Source organism: Hemiscyllium ocellatum, chromosome 46 (genome assembly GCF_020745735.1).
Source record: "Hemiscyllium ocellatum isolate sHemOce1 chromosome 46, sHemOce1.pat.X.cur, whole genome shotgun sequence".
Lineage (NCBI taxonomy): Eukaryota > Metazoa > Chordata > Chondrichthyes > Orectolobiformes > Hemiscylliidae > Hemiscyllium > Hemiscyllium ocellatum.
This window is the reverse complement of record NC_083446.1, coordinates 607875-627577: the sequence shown is the minus strand read 5'-3', so window position 1 is coordinate 627577 and position 19703 is coordinate 607875. Positions and strand designations below refer to the sequence as shown.

The window sequence follows — 19703 nt, the reverse complement described above, 5'->3', positions numbered from 1 at the left end:
CTTCCAAACAGCATCCCACTCAGAGCCCCATCCTATCCCTGTAACCCTGCAGTTCCCATGGTCAATCACCCTAACCTGCGCATCTTTGTGATTGTGGGAGGAAACCCCACGCAGACATGGAGAGAATGTGCAAACTCCACAGTCACCCAAGGCCGGAATCGAACCCAGGTCCCTGGCACTGTGAGGCAGCAGTGCTAACCACTGAGCCACCTTAAGCTTCTGCAAATACCATAAGATAGAGAAGTATCAAGTCTGCTCTGCCATTCAATGAGATCATGGCTGATCTGATCATCAACTCCATTTTCCTGCCTTTTCCCCCATAACCTCTGATTGCTCACTTTATTTAATCAAATTTATTTGATTATAAATCTCTACCTCAGCATTGAAGGTGGTCAGCATGACCTACTTTTTTAAAAATTGCTCCAAGGGTGGACCCATCCCTAAATGCTCTGAAGGAGGTGGTAAATCACTGCAGTCCACAGCTGTTAGGAATGTCACAGAAACTGCATAAAAAAAAACTGTCCCACTTCTGTAATCCCTTGTTCCAGCCAGCAAGAGTCATCAGTCCAGAGACAAGGCCGAGGCACAGTTTGCACTGGGCAGTTGCAGGACAAGAAACTTAAATTGTCCTTGATTCATAGGAACCGGACTGAAGCATTTGACAGAAGCTACAGTTCACAGGCTAAGGTGTAACGAGCGTGAGGCAGATTTCAAACAGAGAAGCCAAGAGTGAGATCCCAGTACGCAGCACAATTGAGGAAGGGCGAAGGATAGGCTGTTCAAAGACAGGCAGGAGGGTGGAAGGATGGGGAAGGAGAGCGAGGAGGGGAAAAGGGGACGGGGGAAATGGCAGAGAGGGAAGGGATCGAGGGAGAGGGTGCAGGGAGAAGGCAGGCGGGAGCTCGAGGAGTCAGCAAGGGAGGAATGAGAGTACAGGGCAGGGGAGTGGGTTGGGCAGAAGGCAGGAAAATGGTTCGGGGAGGAGTGTGGGGAGAGGGCGGGGGGAGTGAATCGGGGGGAGGGCAGGGGAATGAATCGGGGAGAGAGGGAGGAGTGCAGGGAGAGGGCAGGAGAGTGAGTCTGGGAGGAGCGCGGGAAGTGGGTAGGGGAGAAGCACGGGGAGAGGGCAAGGTAGGAGCGTGAGGAGAAGGCAGGGGAGTGGGTGTACGCCTAGGGTTTGCAGTTTGTGTTGACTCCAGTCTGATATGGAGGTGAAAATGCTGAATCTTCCAGTGATGCTACTGATACATATCTGGAAACCTGAAGATTGCCCACAACAGATCACCCACAGCTAGAATCAATGCCATTGCAATAGTCTACAATTTATCAGGAAAATCAAAGACTGGCTCCGGAATTGATTTGCATTTTCTGTACTGCTTAGAGGCGACAGAGAGAGAAAGAGTGCCCAGTAAAATCAAACGAAAGTTATTCCTGATTAGGTACCAATCGGGAATGTGGGAAATATTGTTGGTGAGGTGTTTTAGCCGTGTCTCAAAAAACCAGATCCCAACGGATGGGAGATAATGGGGTGTTGGAATAAAGCGCAGACAAAGGATTGATCAGAATCTGAACCAACTGAGATACACAGACACACAGCTCACTGCTCAGGGTGTGACTGACACACACACACAGATTACTGCGCGACTGACATAAATGCAGAACTCACTGGTCGGGGGAACAATCACAGGAACAGAGCTCACTGATCAGGGTGCGACTGACACGCACAGAGCTCACAACTCCGCATGTGACTGACGCGCAGAGCTCATGGTGCGACTGACACATGCACATAAGTTCACAGAATTAGTGACTGATACATGCGCACAGAGCTCACTAACCTACTGACACGCAAGTGCAGAGTGCAAGGCGAGACTGACACACTCGCAAAGTTCACTGTGCGACTGACACACATACAAAGCATTCTGCACGATTGACACGCACGGAACTCACTGCATGACTGACACATGCACAGAGCTCACTGCTCAAGTTGTAACTAACGCGCGCAGAGCTCACTGCTCAGTGTGCGACTGACGCGCGCAGAGCTCACTGCTCAGTGTGCGACTGACGCGCGCAGAGCTCACTGCTCAGTGTGCGACTGACGCGCGCAGAGCTCACTGCTCAGTGTGCGACTGACGCGCGCAGAGCTCACTGCTCAGTGTGCGACTGACGCGCGCAGAGCTCACTGCTCAGTGTGCGACTGACGCGCGCAGAGCTCACTGCTCAGTGTGCGACTGACGCGCGCAGAGCTCACTGCTCAGTGTGCGACTGACGCGCGCAGAGCTCACTGCTCAGTGTGCGACTGACGCGCGCAGAGCTCACTGCTCAGTGTGCGACTGACGCGCGCAGAGCTCACTGCTCAGTGTGCGACTGACGCGCGCAGAGCTCACTGCTCAGTGTGCGACTGACGCGCGCAGAGCTCACTGCTCAGTGTGCGACTGACGCGCGCAGAGCTCACTGCTCAGTGTGCGACTGACGCGCGCAGAGCTCACTGCTCAGTGTGCGACTGACGCGCGCAGAGCTCACTGCTCAGTGTGCGACTGACGCGCGCAGAGCTCACTGCTCAGTGTGCGACTGACGCGCGCAGAGCTCACTGCTCAGTGTGCGACTGACGCGCGCAGAGCTCACTGCTCAGTGTGCGACTGACGCGCGCAGAGCTCACTGCTCAGTGTGCGACTGACGCGCGCAGAGCTCACTGCTCAGTGTGCGACTGACGCGCGCGCAGAGCTCACTGCTCAGTGTGCGACTGACACGAAACACACAAAGAGCTCACTGACTGACACAAATGCAGAGCTCACTGCTCAGTGTGCGACTGACAAACAGGCACAGAGCTCATTGCTCAGTGTGCGATCGACGCGCTTAGAGCTCAGTGTGCAACCGACACGTGCACAGAGTTCACTGCTCAGTGTGCGACCGACACGCGCACAGAGCTCACTGATCAGTGTGCGACCAACACGCACGCAGAGCTCACTGCTCAGTGTGCGACTGACACGCACGCAGAGCTCACTGCTCAGTGTGCGACCGACACGCGCGCAGAGCTCACTGCTCAGCGTGCAACCGACACGCGCGCAGAGCTCACTGATCAGTATGCGACTGACACACGCGCAGAGCTCACTGCTCAGTGTGCGACTGACACACGCGCAGAGCTCACTGCTCAGTGTGCGACCAACACGCACGCAGAGCTCACTGCTCAGTGTGCGACTGACACGCGCGCAGAGCTCACTGTTCAGTGTGCGACTGACACGAAACACGCAAAGAGCTCACTGTCTGACTGACACAAATGCAGAGCTCACTGCTCAGTGTGCGACTGACAAACAGGCACAGAGCTCACTGATCAGTGTGCGACTGACACATGCACAGACTGCCACTGACAGATGCACAGAGCTCACTGCGAGACCGACAGGTGCACAGAGCTCACTGCGCGACTGACATAGCAACAGCGCTCACTTTGCGACCAACAGGAGCACAGAGCTCATTGCGCGACTGACACAGCAACAGCGCTCACTGTGCGACCGACAGGTGCACAGAGCTTACAGCATGACCGACACGCGCACAGAGCTCACTGCACGACAGACACAGCAAGTGCTCACTGCGCGACCAACACACGCACAGAGCTCACTGCGCGACCGACAAACACGCAGAGCTCACTGCACGACAGACACAGCAAGTGCTCACTGCGCGACCAACACACGCACAGAGCTCACTGCATGACTGACAAACACGCACAGAGCTCACTGCATGACTGACAAACACGCACAGAGCTCATTGCACAACCGACACAGCAACAGCTCTCACTGCGTGACTGACACACTCTCAGCACTCACTGTTCAGGGTGCGACAGACACACACGCACACAGAGCTCACTGCGCGACTGGCACACACAAAGAGCTCACTGCTCTGGGTGCGACAGACACAGAGCTCACTGCTCTGGGTGCGACAGACACAGAGCTCACTGCTCTGGGTGCGACTGGCGCAGAGCTCACTGCTCTGGGTGCGACTGGCGCAGAGCTCACTGCTCTGGGTGCGACTGGCGCAGAGCTCACTGCTCTGGGTGCGACTGGCGCAGAGCTCACTGCTCTGGGTGCGACAGACACAGAGCTCACTGCTCTGGGTGCGACAGACACAGAGCTCACTGCTCTGCCTGCGACTGACACAAAGCTCACTGCTCTGGGTGCGACTGACGCAGAGCTCACTGCTCTGGGTGCGACTGACGCAGAGCTCACTGCTCTGGGTGCGACTGACGCAGAGCTCACTGCTCTGGGTGCGACTGACGCAGAGCTCACTGCTCTGGGTGCGACTGACGCAGAGCTCACTGCTCTGGGTGCGACTGACGCAGAGCTCACTGCTCTGGGTGCGACTGACGCAGAGCTCACTGCTCTGGGTGCGACTGACGCAGAGCTCACTGCTCTGGGTGCGACTGACGCAGAGCTCACTGCTCTGGGTGCGACTGGCGCAGAGCTCACTGCTCTGGGTGCGACTGGCGCAGAGCTCACTGCTCTGGGTGCGACTGGCGCAGAGCTCACTGCTCTGGGTGCGACTGGCGCAGAGCTCACTGCTCTGGGTGCGACTGGCGCAGAGCTCACTGCTCTGGGTGCGACTAACACAGCTCACTGCTCTGGGTGCGACTAACACAGCTCACTGCTCTGGGTGCGACTAACACAGCTCACTGCTCTGGGTGCGACTAACACAGCTCACTGCTCTGGGTGCGACTAACACAGCTCACTGCTCTGGGTGCGACTAACACAGCTCACTGCTCTGGGTGCGAATGACACAGAGCTGACTGCTCTGGGTGCGACTGAAACATGCAGAGAGCTCACTGTCTGACTGACACAAATGCAGAGCTCACTGGTCAGGGGGCAACAATCACAGGCACAGAGCTCACTGCTCAGGTTGCGACTGACACGCAGATCTCACTGATCGTGGGCAACAAGCACATGCGCAGAGCTCACCACTCCGCACATGACTGACACACATGCAGAGTACATGGTTCCACACATGACTGACACATGCGCAGAGCTCACGGCTCCACAGATTACTGACATGCGCAGAGTACACGGCATGACTGACACATGGGTATAAGCTCACCACACAACTAACTCGCACAGAGCTTACGGAGTGACTGATACATGCGCACAGAGCTCACTGACCTACTGACATGTATGTGCAGAGCTCAAGGTGCGATTGACACACTCGCAAAGTTCACTGTGCGATTGACACACATGCAGAGCATTCTGCGCGACTGACACACTCGCACGGAACTCACTGCGCGACTGACACACACTGAGCTCACTGCGCGACCAACAGGCACACAGCTCACTGTGCGACCAACAAACATGCACAGAGCTCACTGCACGACCGACAAACACACAGAGCACACTGTGCGACCGACACAGCAACAGCGCTCACTGTCAGGGTGCGACAGACACGCGCGCATACAGCTAACTATGCAATTGACACACGCACACACAGAGCTCACTGCTCGACTGTCACAGGTGCGCACAGCTCACCGCGCAACTGGCACAGGCGCACACAGCTCACCGCACGACTGAAACACACACAGAGCTCATTGCTCTGGGTGTGACTGGCACACGCACAGAGCTCACTGCTCAGTGTGCAACTGACACATGCGCAGAGCTCACTGCTTACTGTGCGACCGACACACGCGTGGAGCTCACTGCTCAGTGTGCGACCGACAAACAGGCACAGAGCTCACTGATTAATGTGCGATTGGTACGTGCACAGACCACCACTGACAGGTGCACAATGCTCACTGTGCGACCAACACAACAACAGCACTCACTGCGCGACCGACAGGTGCACAGAGCTCACTGCGTGACTGACGCGTGCATGGAGCGCACTGCGCGACCGACACGCGCACAGAACTCACTGTGCGACCGATGCGTGCACAGAGCTCATTGTGCGACTGACACATGCGCAGAGCTCACTGCTCAGTGTGCGACCGAGACGCGCGCAAAGCTCACTGCTCAGTGTGCGACCGACAAACAGGCATAGAGCTCACTAATCAGTGTGCAACTGACACATGCACAGACCGCCGCTGACAGGTGCACAGAGCTCACTGCATGACCGACAAAAACACACAGCGCTCACTGGGCGACCGACGCGCGCACAGAGCTCACTGGGCGACCGACGCGCGCACAGAGCTCACTGGGTGACCGACGCGCGCACAGAGCTCATTGTGCGACTGACACATGCGCAGAGCTCACTGCTCAGTGTGCGACCGAGACGCGCGCAAAGCTCACTGCTCAGTGTGCGACCGACAAACAGGCATAGAGCTCACTAATCAGTGTGCAACTGACACATGCACAGACCGCCGCTGACAGGTGCACAGAGCTCACTGCATGACCGACAAAAACACACAGCGCTCACTGGGCGACCGACGCGCGCACAGAGCTCACTGGGCGACCGACGCGCGCACAGAGCTCACTGGGCGACCGACGCGCGCACAGAGCTCATTGTGCGACTGACACATGCGCAGAGCTCACTGCTCAGTGTGCGACCGAGACGCGCGCAAAGCTCACTGCTCAGTGTGCGACCGACAAACAGGCATAGAGCTCACTAATCAGTGTGCAACTGACACATGCACAGACCGCCGCTGACAGGTGCACAGAGCTCACTGCATGACCGACAAAAACACACAGCGCTCACTGGGCGACCGACGCGCGCACAGAGCTCACTGGGCGACCGACGCGCGCACAGAGCTCACTGGGCGACCGACGCGCGCACAGTGCTCACTGGGCGACCGACGCGCGCACAGAGCTCACTGGGCGACCGACGCGCGCACAGAGCTCACTGCGCGACCGACTGTGCGCACAGAGCTCACTGCGCGACCGACTGTGCGCACAGAGTTCAAAGCGCGACCAACGTGCACACAGAGCACAATGCTCAGTGTGCGACCGACAAACAGGCATAGAGCTCACTAATCAGTGTGCAACTGACACATGCACAGACCGCCGCTGACAGGTGCACAGAGCTCACTGCATGACCGACAAAAACACACAGCGCTCACTGCGCGACCGACGCGCGCACAGAGCTCACTGTGCGACTGACGCGCGCACAGAGCTCACTGGGCGACCGACGCGTGCACAGAGCTCACTGGGCGACCGACGCGCGCACAGAGCTCACTGCGCGACCGACGCGCGCACAGAGCTCACTGCGCGACCGACGCGCGCACAGAGCTCACTGCGCGACCGACGCGCGCACAGAGCTCACAGCGCGACCGACTGTGTGCACAGAGCTCAAAGCGCGACCGACTGTGCGCACAGAGCTCAAAGCGCGACCAACGTGCACACAGACCTCACTGCACAACCGACAAACACGCACAGAGCTCACTGCGCAACTGACAAACACACAGAGCTCACTGCGCGACCGACAGGCGTCCAGCGCTCACTGCGCGACTGACAAACACTCACAGAGCTCACTGCGCGACTGACAAACGCACATAGCACACTACGCGACTGACAAACATGCATAGAGCTCACTGCGCGACCGACACGCGCACAGAGCTCACTGCGTGACTGACACGTGCACACAGCTAACCATGCAACTGACACGCGCACAGAGCCCACACCTCAGGTTGCAGCTGACACAGGCGCACACAGCTCACCGCTCGACCGACACATACACACAGCTCACTGCTCGACCGACAGACACAGAGCTCACTGCTCTGGGTGCGACAGACACAGAGCTCACTGCTCTGGGTGCGACAGACACAGAGCTCACTGCTCTGGGTGCGACAGACACAGAGCTCACTGCTCTGGGTGCGACAGACACAGAGCTCACTGCTCTGGGTGCGACAGACACAGAGCTCACTGCTCTGGGTGCGACAGACACAGAGCTCACTGCTCTGGGTGCGACAGACACAGAGCTCACTGCTCTGGGTGCGACAGACACAGAGCTCACTGCTCTGGGTGCGACAGACACAGAGCTCACTGCTCTGGGTGCGACAGACACAGAGCTCACTGCTCTGGGTGCGACAGACACAGAGCTCACTGCTCTGGGTGCGACAGACACAGAGCTCACTGCTCTGGGTGCGACAGACACAGAGCTCACTGCTCTGGGTGCGACAGACACAGAGCTCACTGCTCTGGGTGCGACAGACACAGAGCTCACTGCTCTGGGTGCGACAGACACAGAGCTCACTGCTCTGGGTGCGACAGACACATAGCTCACTGCTCTAAGTGTGACTGACACAGAGCTCACTGCTCTAAGTGTGACTGACACAGAGCTCACTGCTCTGGGCGCGGCTGACACAGGGAGCAACTGACACAGAGCTCACTGCCTTGGGTGCAACTGACAGAGCTCACTGCGACTGACACAGATTTCACTGCTCTATGCGCGACTGACACAGGGAGCAACTGACACAGAGCTCACTGCTCTGGGTGCGACTGACAGAGCTCACTGCTCAGTGCGACTGACGCAGATTTCACTGCTCTGGGAGCGACTGGCAGAGAGCTCACTGCTCTGGGTGCGACTGACACAGAGCTCACTGCCCTGGGTGCGACTGACACAGAGCTCACTGCCCTGGGTGCGACTGACACAGAGCTCACTGCTCTAAGTGTGACTGACACAGAGCTCACTGCTCTGGGCGCGGCTGACACAGGGAGCAACTGACACAGAGCTCACTGCCTTGGGTGCAACTGACAGAGCTCACTGCGACTGACACAGATTTCACTGCTCTATGCGCGACTGACACAGGGAGCAACTGACACAGAGCTCACTGCTCTGGGTGCGACTGACAGAGCTCACTGCTCAGTGCGACTGACACAGATTTCACTGCTCTGGGAGCGACTGGCAGAGAGCTCACTGCTCTGGGTGCGACTGACACAGAGCTCACTGCCCTGGGTGCGACTGATACAGAGCTCACTGCTCTGGGCGTGACTGACAGAGCTCACTGCTCTGGGCGCGACTGACAGAGCCCACTGCTCTGGGCGCGACAGACACAGAGCTCACTGCTCTGGGCGCGACTGGCAGAGAGCTCACTGCTCTGGGTGCGACTGACACAGAGCTCACTGCCCTGGGTGCGACTGATACAGAGCTCACTGCTCTGGGCGTGACTGACACAGAGCTCACTGCTCAATGCGACTGACACAGAGCTCACTGCTCAATGCGACTGACACAGAGCTCACTGCTCTGGGCGCGACTGACAGAGCTCACTGCTCTGGGCGCGACTGACACAGAGCTCACTGCTCAGGTTATGAGTGACACACAGAGCTCACTGTTCAGGATGTGACTGACAAACACGCACTGAGCTCACTGGTCTGTGTTTAAGTGACATGCACAGAGCTCACTGTTCTGGATGCAACACACACACACACACACACACACCTTTCCCTGTGGGCCACAGGTAGTTGTGGGTGCTGGTCTTTCATGCGTTGAAGAGCAAGGGACAACTAATGCAGGAAATTTCTTTTGGAATGCTGACAGTTTTGAAGTGTTTAGGGATCTGGTTTGAATTCGATTGACACGTTCATCTTGGGCTGAAATTAGAAAGTGTGGAGGCAATAGAGGCACAAGCTTTATAGAAATGGCTTTACATTCTCACCTTGAGCCCTCAGCCCGCTCTCTGCTGTCTCCCTCAATGGGCATCCTCAAAAAAATAATCAAAGTTCAAATTTAGAACAAAACAAAGGGAAGACATCTTTTTAGATAAAAGCTGCAGACAATAAGTAGGTGGAACATCTTGTTACTGGTAATCCCCACTTTCCAAAAGTTTACTTTATGCAATTTTGCTTTTACAAAAGAGCTACATCACTATCTGTTTTCGCGAATCTGAAGAGGATTTTCGCTTTTACGAAAAACGATACTTTTTTCCACATAAATCATGTTCCTTCACATGACGCCATTTTCGGCTTGAAAGATATCCTGGGAACGCCTTACTTTTGAATAGCAGGAGCTACCTCTACCCTGAATCCCACTTCCACCTGCACTATTTGATGGGCTTGAGAGTCCTGAACAACCTCCCTCATGAACAGAGTTCTGAATGTTTCAGGAAGTCTTTCCATGAAACCTACAATCCGACTGCAACTTCTCTTGTTTCCATCCTTAGCTTCCCGCCAGAGACACTACAGAGATCCCTCAGCAACCCAGAAAGAACCTATACCAGCTGCAGCTCACGTTGTCCTACACCCACTTTCAGGCTCTGTTCACTGCAGTCTCTTCCTGATGATTGGCTGCCCTGCTGTACAGACAGGAGCAGAGCACATCACCTCCACAGCATATGCTTAACATCTCAGACTGAGCAGCATCAATACTGACAGTGACGGCATTATTTTAAAATCAACTTTTTCAGAAATGTTGCTACAAACTTCTGGGGCAGCTGAGTTTTGAACCTGAGACTTTTAGCACAGGGGCAGGGATGCTACCACTATGTCACAAGAGCCCTCTGGGGAGTTTGCTATTGATAACTATACTATAGTTAGTTACAGGATGTGTTACTGACGTGATGATCGATTTCAGGGTGTGTTACTGACGTGATGATCTATTTCAGGGTGTGTTACTGACGTGGCGATCGATTTCAGGGGGTGTTACTGATGTGGTGATCGCTTTCAGGGTGTGTTACTGACGTGGTGATCGATTTCAGGGTGTGTTACTGACGTGATCGATTTCAGGGTGCGTTACTGACGTGGTGATCGATTTCAGGGTGTGTTACTGACGTGGTGATCGATTTCAGGATGTGTTACTGACGTGATCGATTTCAGGGTGCGTTACTGACGTGGTGATCGATTTCAGGGTGTGTTACTGACGTGGCGATCGATTTCAGGGTGTATTACTGACGTGGCGATAGATTTCAGGGTGTGTTACTGATGTGATGATCGATTTCAGAGTGTGTTACTGATGTGATGATCGATTCCAGGGTGTGTTATTGACGTGATGATCGATTCCAGGGTGTGTTATTGACGTGATGATCGATTTCAGGGCGTGTTACTGACGTGATGATCGATTTCAGGGCGTGTTACTGACGTGATGATCGATTTCAGGGTGTATTACTGACGTGGTGATCGATTTCAGGGCGTGTTACTGACGTGATGATCGATTTCAGGGCATGTTACTGACGTGATGATTGATTTCAGGGTGTGTTACTGACGTGGTGATCGATTTCAGGGTGTGTTACTGACGTGATCAATTTCAGGGTGTGTTACTGACGTGGCGATCGATTTCAGGGTGTATTACTGACGTGGCGATAGATTTCAGGGTGTGTTACTGATGTGATGATCGATTTCAGGGTGTGTTACTGACATGGTGATCGATTCCAGGGTGTGTTATTGACGTGATGATCGATTTCAGGGCGTGTTACTGACGTGCTGATTGATTTTAGGGTGCGTTATTGACGTGGTGATTGATTTCAGGATGTGTTACTGACGTGATTGATTTCAGGGTGCGTTACTGACGTGGTGACTGATTTTAGGATGTGATACGTGGTGATTGATTTTAGGGTGCGTTATTGACGTGCTGATTGATTTTAGGGTGCATTATTGACGTGGCTATTGATTTTAGGATGTGATATGTGGTGATTGATTTTAGGGTGTGTTACTGACGTGGTGATTGATTTTAGGGTGCGTTATTGACGTGGTGATTGATTTTATGGTGTGTTATTGACGTGGTGGTTGATTTTAGGGTGCATTATTGACGTGATTGATTTTAGGGTGCGTTATTGATGTGGTGATTGATTTTAGGGATTGATACGTGGTGATTGATTTGAGGGTGCGTTATTGACGTGGTGGCTGATTTTAGGGTGCGTTATTGATGTGGTGGTTGATTTTAGGGTGCGTTATTGATGTGGTGATTGATTTTATGGTGTGTTATTGATGTGGTGATTGATTTTAGGGTGCGTTATTGATGTGATTGATTTTAGGATGTGTCCCTGATGTGGTGATTGGTTTTGTGATGTGATATTGACGTGGTGATTGATTTCAAGGGGGGTTACTGACATGGTAATTGATTTCAGGATGTGTTTATGATATGGTGATTGATTTCAGCGTATGTTATGAATTGAAGTGGATTTGATTTAGGGCATGTTATTAATCAACTATATTGATTTGGGAGCGTGTTACTGACGTGGTGATTAATTTTGGGGTGCGTTACTGACGGTGGCTGATTTCAAGGTGAGTTATGAATTGAGGTGGGATCGATTTCAGGATGCGTTACTGACATGGTGATCGATTCAGAGTGTGTTACTGACGCTGTGATCGATTTCAGGGTGTGCTACTGATACAGTGATCAATTTTGGGGTGTGCTACTGATACAGTGATCAATTTTGGGGTGCAATACTGACATGGTGATTGATTTGAAGGGGTGCACAGAAGCGGTGACTGATTTCGGGGTGTGTTACTGACGTGGTGACTGATTTTGGCATGTGCTACTGACGTGGTGATTGATTTCAGGTTGTGTTATGAATTGAGTGAGGATTCAATTAGGGTGTGTTATTGACTAGGTGACTGATTTCTGGGTGTGTTATGAATTGAGGCAAGATCGATTTGGGGTGCATTACTGCCGCAGTGACTGACTTCGAGGCGTGTTACTGACGAGATGGATGATTTTGTGGGGTGTCACTGACATGGTGATTGGTCTCAGGGTGTGGTATGAATTGAGTTCAGATTCATTTGGGGTGTTTGATGAATTGAGGTGGGAATCATTTGGGGTGTGTTAGTGACTAGGTGACTGATTTCAGTGTCTTATGAATTGAGGTGGGATAGATTTCGGGATGCGTTACTGATGCGGTGATCGATTCAGGGTGCGTTACTGACACATTGATCGATTTCGGGGTGTGCTATTGATATAGTGACTGATTTCAGGGTATGCTACTGACATGGCAATTCATTTCACGGTGTGTTATGAATTCACGTGGGAGTCAGTTGAGGTGTGCTAAGAATTGCAGTGGTGAGTGGTGTTCCACAGGGCTCTGTTCTTGGGCCTCTACTCTTTGTAATTTTCATTAATGATTTGGATGATGAGATTGAAGGATGGGTTAGTAAGTTTGCAGACGACACAAAGGTTGGAGGTGTAGCTGACAGTATAGAGGACTGTTACAGGTTGCAGCGGGACATTGAGAGGATGCAGAGATGAGCTGAGAGATGGCAGATGGAGTTCAACCTGGATAAATGTGAAGAGATGCATTTTGGAAGGTCGAACTTGAAAGCTGAGTACAGGATTGAAGACAGGATTCTTGGGACTATGGAGGAACAGCGGGATCTTGGTGTGCAGGTACATAGATCCCTTAAAATTGCCACCCAAGTGGACAGGATTGTTAAGAAAGCATATGGTGTTTTGGCTTTCATTAACAGGGGGATTGAGTTTTAGAGCCGTGAGATCTTGTTGCAGCTCTATAAAACTTTGGTTATACCGCACTTGGAATACTGTGTCCAGTTCTGGTCGCCCTATTATAGGAAAGATGTGGATGCTTTGGAGAGGGTTCAGAGGAGGTTTACCAAGATGCTGCCTGGAATGGAGGGCTTATCTTACGAAGAAAGGCTGACTGAGCTCAGACTTTTTTTCATTGGAGAAAAGAAAGAGAGGGGACCTAATTGAGGTGTACAAGATAGTGAGAGGCATAGATAGAGTTAATAGCCAGAGACGTTTTCCCAGAGCAGAAATTGTTAACATGAGGGGTCATAGTTTTAAGCTGTTTGGCGGAAAATGTAGAGGGGATGTCAGAGGCGGGTTCTTTACACAGAGAGTTGTGGGAGCATGGAATGTGTTGCCAGCAGCAGTTGTGGAAGCGAGTTCATTGGGGATATTTAAGAGACTGCTGGACATGCATATGGTCACAGAAATGTGAGGGTGCATACATGAGGATCAGTGGTCGGCACAACATGGTGGGCTGAAGGGCCTGTTCTGTGCTGTACTGTTCTCTGTTCTAATTGAGGTGTGATTGATTTTGGGTGGTACTACTTACGTAGAGATTGATTTCAGAGTGTGTTACTGAGGTGGGGATTGACTTCGGCGTGTTACGAATTGAGGTTTGGATCGATTCGGGGTGTGTTATGGATTGACGTGAGATTAATTTCGGTGCATGTTACTGACGAGGTGCCTGATTTCGGGACGTATTACTAACGTGGCGATTGATTGCGGGACGTGTTACCGACGTGGAGCCAGGTTTCAAGGCTTGTTACTGACAAGGTGTCTGTTTTCGGGATGTGTTACTGACGAGGTGCCTGATATCGGGGGGTGTTACCGACGTGGTGACTGATTTCAGGATGTGTTACTGATGTGATTCATTTCAAGGCTTGTTCCCGACCTGGTAATTGATTTCGTGGCGTGTTACCGACGTGGCGATTGATTTCGGGGCATGTTACTGACGTGGTGCCTGATTTAGGGGCGTGTTACTGACGTGGTGATTAATTTCGGGACATGTTACCGATGTGGTGATTGATTTCGGGGCGTGTTACTGACGTGGTGCCCAATTTCGGGGCGTGTTACTGACGAGGTGCCTGATTTAGGGAAGGGTTACAGACGTGGTGATTGATTTTGGGGCGTGTTACTGACGTGGCGATTGATTTCGGTGCAGGTTACTGACGTGGTGCCTGAATGCGGGGCATGTTACTGACTAGCGCCTGAATTCGGATCGCGTTACTGACGTGGTACCTGATTTCAGGGTGTGTTACTGACGTGGTGACTGATTTCGGGGCATGTTACTGACGTGATTGATTTCGGGGCGTGTTACCAACGTGGTGATTCATTTCGGGGCGTGTTACTGATGTGGTGATTGATTTCAGGGCATGTTACTGACGTGGTGCCTGAATTTGGAGCGTGTTACTGACGTGGTGCCTGATTTTGGGGCGTGTAATTGACGTGGTGCCTGATTTCGGGGCGTTATGGACGTGGTGATTGATTTCAAGATGTGTTACTGACGTGATTGATTTCGGGGCGCGTTACTGACATGGTGCCTGATTTCAGGGTGTGTTACTGTCATGGTGCCTGATTTTGGGATGTGTTACTGACGTAGTGCCTGATTTCAGGGCGCGTTACTGATACGTGCCTGATTTCGGGATGTGTTACTGACGTGATGATTGATTTCGGGGCGCGTTACTGACGTGGTGCCTGATTTTGTGGCGTATTACTGACGTGGGGATTGATTTCGGTGCATGTTACTGACTAGGTGCCTGATTTCGGGGAGTGTTACTGACGTGGTGCCTGATTTCGGGGCGTATTACTAACGTGGTGATTGATTTCGGGGCGTGTTACTGACGTGGAGCCGGGTTTCAAGGCTGGTTACTGACAAGGTGTCTGTTTTCGGGATGTGTTACTGACGCGGTGCCTGATATCAGGGGGTGTTACTGACTTGGTGATTGATTTCGGGGCGTGTTACCGACGTGGTGATTGATTTTGGGGCATGTTACCGACCTGGTGATTGATTTCGGGGCGTGATACCGACGTGGTGATTGATTTTGGGGCGTGTTACCGATGTGGAGCCAGGTTTCAAGGCTTGTTACTGACAAGGTGTCTGTTTTCGGGATGTGTTACTGACGCGGTGCCTGATATCGGGGGGTGTTACTGACGTGGTGATTGATTTCGTGGCGTGTTACTGACGTGGTGATTGATTTCGGGGCGTGTTACCGATGTGCTGATTGATTTCGGGGCGTGTTACTGACGTGGTGCCTGATTTAGGGGCGTGTTACTGACGTGGTGACTGATTTCGGGATGTGTTACTGACCTGGTGATTGATTTCGTGGCGTGTTACTGACGTGGTGATTGATTTCAGGGCTTGTTACTGACGTGGTGCCTGAATTCAGGGCGTGTTACTGACGTGGTGATTAATTTCGGGGCGTGTTACCGATGTGGTGATTGATTTCGGGGCGCGTTACTGACGTGGTGCCCAATTTCGGGGCGTGTTACTGACGAGGTGCCTGATTTAGGGAAGTGTTGGAGACATGGTGATTGATTTTGGGGCGTGTTACTGACGTGGCGATTGATTTCGGTGCAGGTTACTGACGTGGTGCCTGAATGCGGGGCATGTTACTGACTGGTGCCTGAATTCGGATCGCGTTACTGACGTGGTGCCTGATTTCAGGATGTGTTACTGACGTGGTGATTCATTTCGGGGCTTGTTCCTGACCTGGTGATTGATTTCGTGGCGTGTTACCGACGTGGTGATTAAATTCGGGGCGTGTTACTGACGTGGTGATTGATTTCAGGGCTTGTTACTGACGTGGTGCCTGATTTTGTGGCGTATTACTGATGTGGGGATTGATTTCGGTGCATGTTACTGACGTGGTGCCTGAATGCGGGGCATGTTACTGACTGGTGCCTGAATTCGGAGCGTGTTACTGACGAGGTGCCTGATTTCGGGGAGTGTTACTGACGTGGTGCCTGATTTCGGGGCGTATTACTAACGTGGTGATTGATTGTGGGGCGTGTTACCGACGTGGTGATTAATTTCGGGACGTGTTACCGATGTGGTGATTGATTTTGGGACATGTTACTGACGTGGTGCCTGAATGCGGGGCATGTTACTGACTGGTGCCTGAATTCGGAGCGTGTTACTGACGTGGTGCCTGATTTCAGGATGTGTTACTGACGTGGTGACTGATTTTGGGGTGTGTTACTGACGTGGTGATTCATTTCGGGGCTTGTTCCTGACCTGGTGATTGATTTCGTGGCGTGTTACTGACGTGGTGATTGATTTCAGGGCTTGTTACTGACGTGGTGCCTGAATTCGGGGCATGTCACTGACGTGGTGATTGATTTCGGGGCGTGTTACCGACGTGGTGATTAAATTCGGGGCGTGTTACCGATGTGGTGATTGATTTCAGGGCATGTTACTGACGTGGTGCCTGATTTCGGGGCGTGTTACTGACGTGGTGCCTGAATTTGGAGCGTGTTACTGACGTGGTGCCTGATTTCGGGGCATGTAATTGACGTGGTGCCTGATTTCGGGGCGTGTTATCGACGTGGTGATTGATTTCAAGATGTGTTACTGACGTGATTTCGGGGCGCGTTACTGACATGGTGCCTGATATCAGGGCGTGTTACTGACATGGTGCCTGATTTCAGGGCATGTTACTGATATGGTGCCTGATTTCAGGGTGTGTTACTGTCATGGTGCCTGATTTCGGGATGGGTTACTGACGTGATGATTGATTTCGGGGCGCGTTACTGACGTGGTGCCTGATTTTGTGGCGTATTACTGATGTGGGGATTGATTTCGGTGCATGTTACTGACGAGGTGCCTGATTTCGGGGAGTGTTACTGACGTGGTGCCTGATTTCGGGGCGTATTACTAACGTGGTGATTGATTGTGGGGCGTGTTACCGACGTGGTGATTAATTTCGGGACGTGTTACCGATGTGGTGATTGATTTCAGGGTGTGTTACTGACGAGGTGCCTGATTTAGGGAAGTGTTACAAACGTGGTGATTGATTTTGGGGCATGTTACTGACGTGGCGATTGATTTAGGGAAGTGTTACAGACGTGATGACTGATTTTGGGGTGTGCTACTGACGTGGTGCCTGATTTCAGGGTGTGTTACTGACATGGTGCCTGATTTCGGGATGTGTTACTGACATGGTGCCTGATTTCGGTGCAGGTTACTGACGTGGTGCCTGAATTCAGGGCGTGTTACTGACGTGGTGCCTGAATGCGGGGCGTGTTACTGACTGGTGCCTGAATTTGGAGCGTGTTACTGACATGGTGCCTGATTTCAGGGCGTGTTACTGACGTGGTGATTGATTTCGGGGCATGTTACAGACGTGGTGCCTGAATTCGGGGCATGTTACCGACGTGGTGATTGATTTCGGGGCGTGTTACCGACGTGGTGCCTGAATTCGGGGCACGTTACCGACGTGATTGATTTTGGGGCGTGTTACCGACGTGGTGATTGATTTCAGGGCGTGTTACCGACCTGGTGATTGATTTCGGGGCGTGTTACCGACCTGGTGATTGATTTCGGGGCGTGTTACCGAACTGGTGATTGATTTCGGGGCGTGTTACCGACCTGGTGCCTGATTTCGGGGCGTGTTACCGACCTGGTGCCTGATTTCGGGGCGTGTTACTGACGTGGTGACTGATTTCGGGATGTGTTAATGACGTGGTGATTGATTTCGGGGCGTGTTACCGACGTGGTGATTGATTTCAGGGCGTGTTACCGACGTGGTGCCTGATTTCGGGGCGTGTTACTAACGTGGTGCCTGATTTCGGGACGGGTTACTGACGTGGTGCCTGATTTCAGGGGGTGTTACTGACATGGTGCCTGATTTCAGGATGTGTTACTGATGTGGTGCCTGATTTCGGGGCGTGTAACTGACGAGGTGCCTGATTTCAGGGTGTGTTACTGACGTGGTGCCTGATTTCGGGATGTGTTACTGACGTGGTGCCTGATTTCGGGATGTGTTACTGATGTGGTGCCTGATTTCGGGGCGTGTAACTGACGAGGTGCCTGATTTCAGGGGGTGTTACTGACATGGTGCCTGATTTCGGGATGTGTTACTGATGTGGTGCCTGATTTCGGGGCGTGTAACTGACGAGGTGCCTGATTTCAGGGTGTGTTACTGACATGGTGCCTGATTTCGGGATGTGTTACTGACGAGGTGCCTGATTTCGGGGCGTGTTACTGATGTGGTGCCTGATTTCGGGGCGTGTTACTGACGTGGTGCCTGATTTCGGGGCGTGTTATTGACGTGATTGATTTCAAGATGTGTTACTAACGTGATTGATTTTGGGGCGCGTTACTGACATGGTGCCTGATTTCAGGGCGTGTTACTGATGTGGTGCCTGATTTTGTGGCGTGTTACTGACGTGGCGATTGATTTCGGGGCGTGTTATTGACGTGATTGATTTCAAGATGTGTTACTAACGTGATTGATTTTGGGGCGCGTTACTGACATGGTGCCTGATTTCAGGGCGTGTTACTGATGTGGTGCCTGATTTTGTGGCGTGTTACTGACGTGGCGATTGATTTCGGAGCGTGTTACTGACATGGTGCCGCCTGATTTCAGGGTGTGTTACTGTCATGGTGCCTGATTTTGGGATGTGTTACTGACGTGGTGCCTGATTTCAGGGCGCGTTACTGATACGTGCCTGATTTCGGGATGTGTTACTGACGTGATGATTGATTTCGGTGCATGTTACTGACTAGGTGCCTGATTTCGCGGAGTGTTACTGACATGGTGCCTGATTTCAGGGCGTATTACTAACGAGGTGATTGATTTCGGGGCGTGTTACTGACGTGGAGCCGGGTTTCAAGGCTTGTTACTGACAAGGTGTCTGTTTTCGGGATGTGTTACTGACGCGGTGCCTGATATCAGGGGGTGTTACCGACGTGGTGATTGATTTCAGGGCGTGTTACCGACGTGGTGCCTGATTTCGGGGCGTGTTACTGATGTGGTGACTGATTTCCGGATGTGTTAATGACGTGGTGATTAATTTCGGGCGTGCTACCGACGTGGTGCCTGATTTCGGGACGTGTTACTGACGTGGTGCCTGATTTCAGGGGGTGTTACTGACATGGTGCCTGATTTCGGGATGTGTTACTGACGTGGTGACTGATTTCGGGGCGTGTTACTGATGAGGTGCCTGACTTAGGGGCGTGTTACTGTCATGGTGACTGATTTCGGGATGCGTTACTGACGTGGTGATTCATTTTGGGGCTTGTTCATGACCTGGTGATGGATTTCGCGGCCTGTTACTGACGTGGTGATTGATTTCAGGGCTTGTTACTGACGTGGTGCCTGAATTTAGGGTGTGTTACTGACGTG

The 19703-nt window shown here is 52.5% G+C and overlaps 1 protein-coding gene across 6 annotated transcripts in view; it reads right to left on the bottom strand.

The window, feature by feature from the left end:
• The window catches only part of mark2b (MAP/microtubule affinity-regulating kinase 2b), a 171242-nt gene that overhangs the window by 5644 nt on the left and 145895 nt on the right, over positions 1 to 19703 (bottom strand). For 5 of the 6 annotated variants that reach the window (XM_060855447.1, XM_060855448.1, XM_060855451.1 and 2 more), the window contains one exon: positions 9557 to 9601. The exons of the other annotated variant lie outside the window; for it this stretch is intronic. In XM_060855447.1, coding sequence (XP_060711430.1) covers positions 9557 to 9601 — 45 coding nt within the window. The remainder of the gene's footprint in view (positions 1 to 9556; positions 9602 to 19703) is intronic. 6 annotated transcript variants of the gene reach the window in all.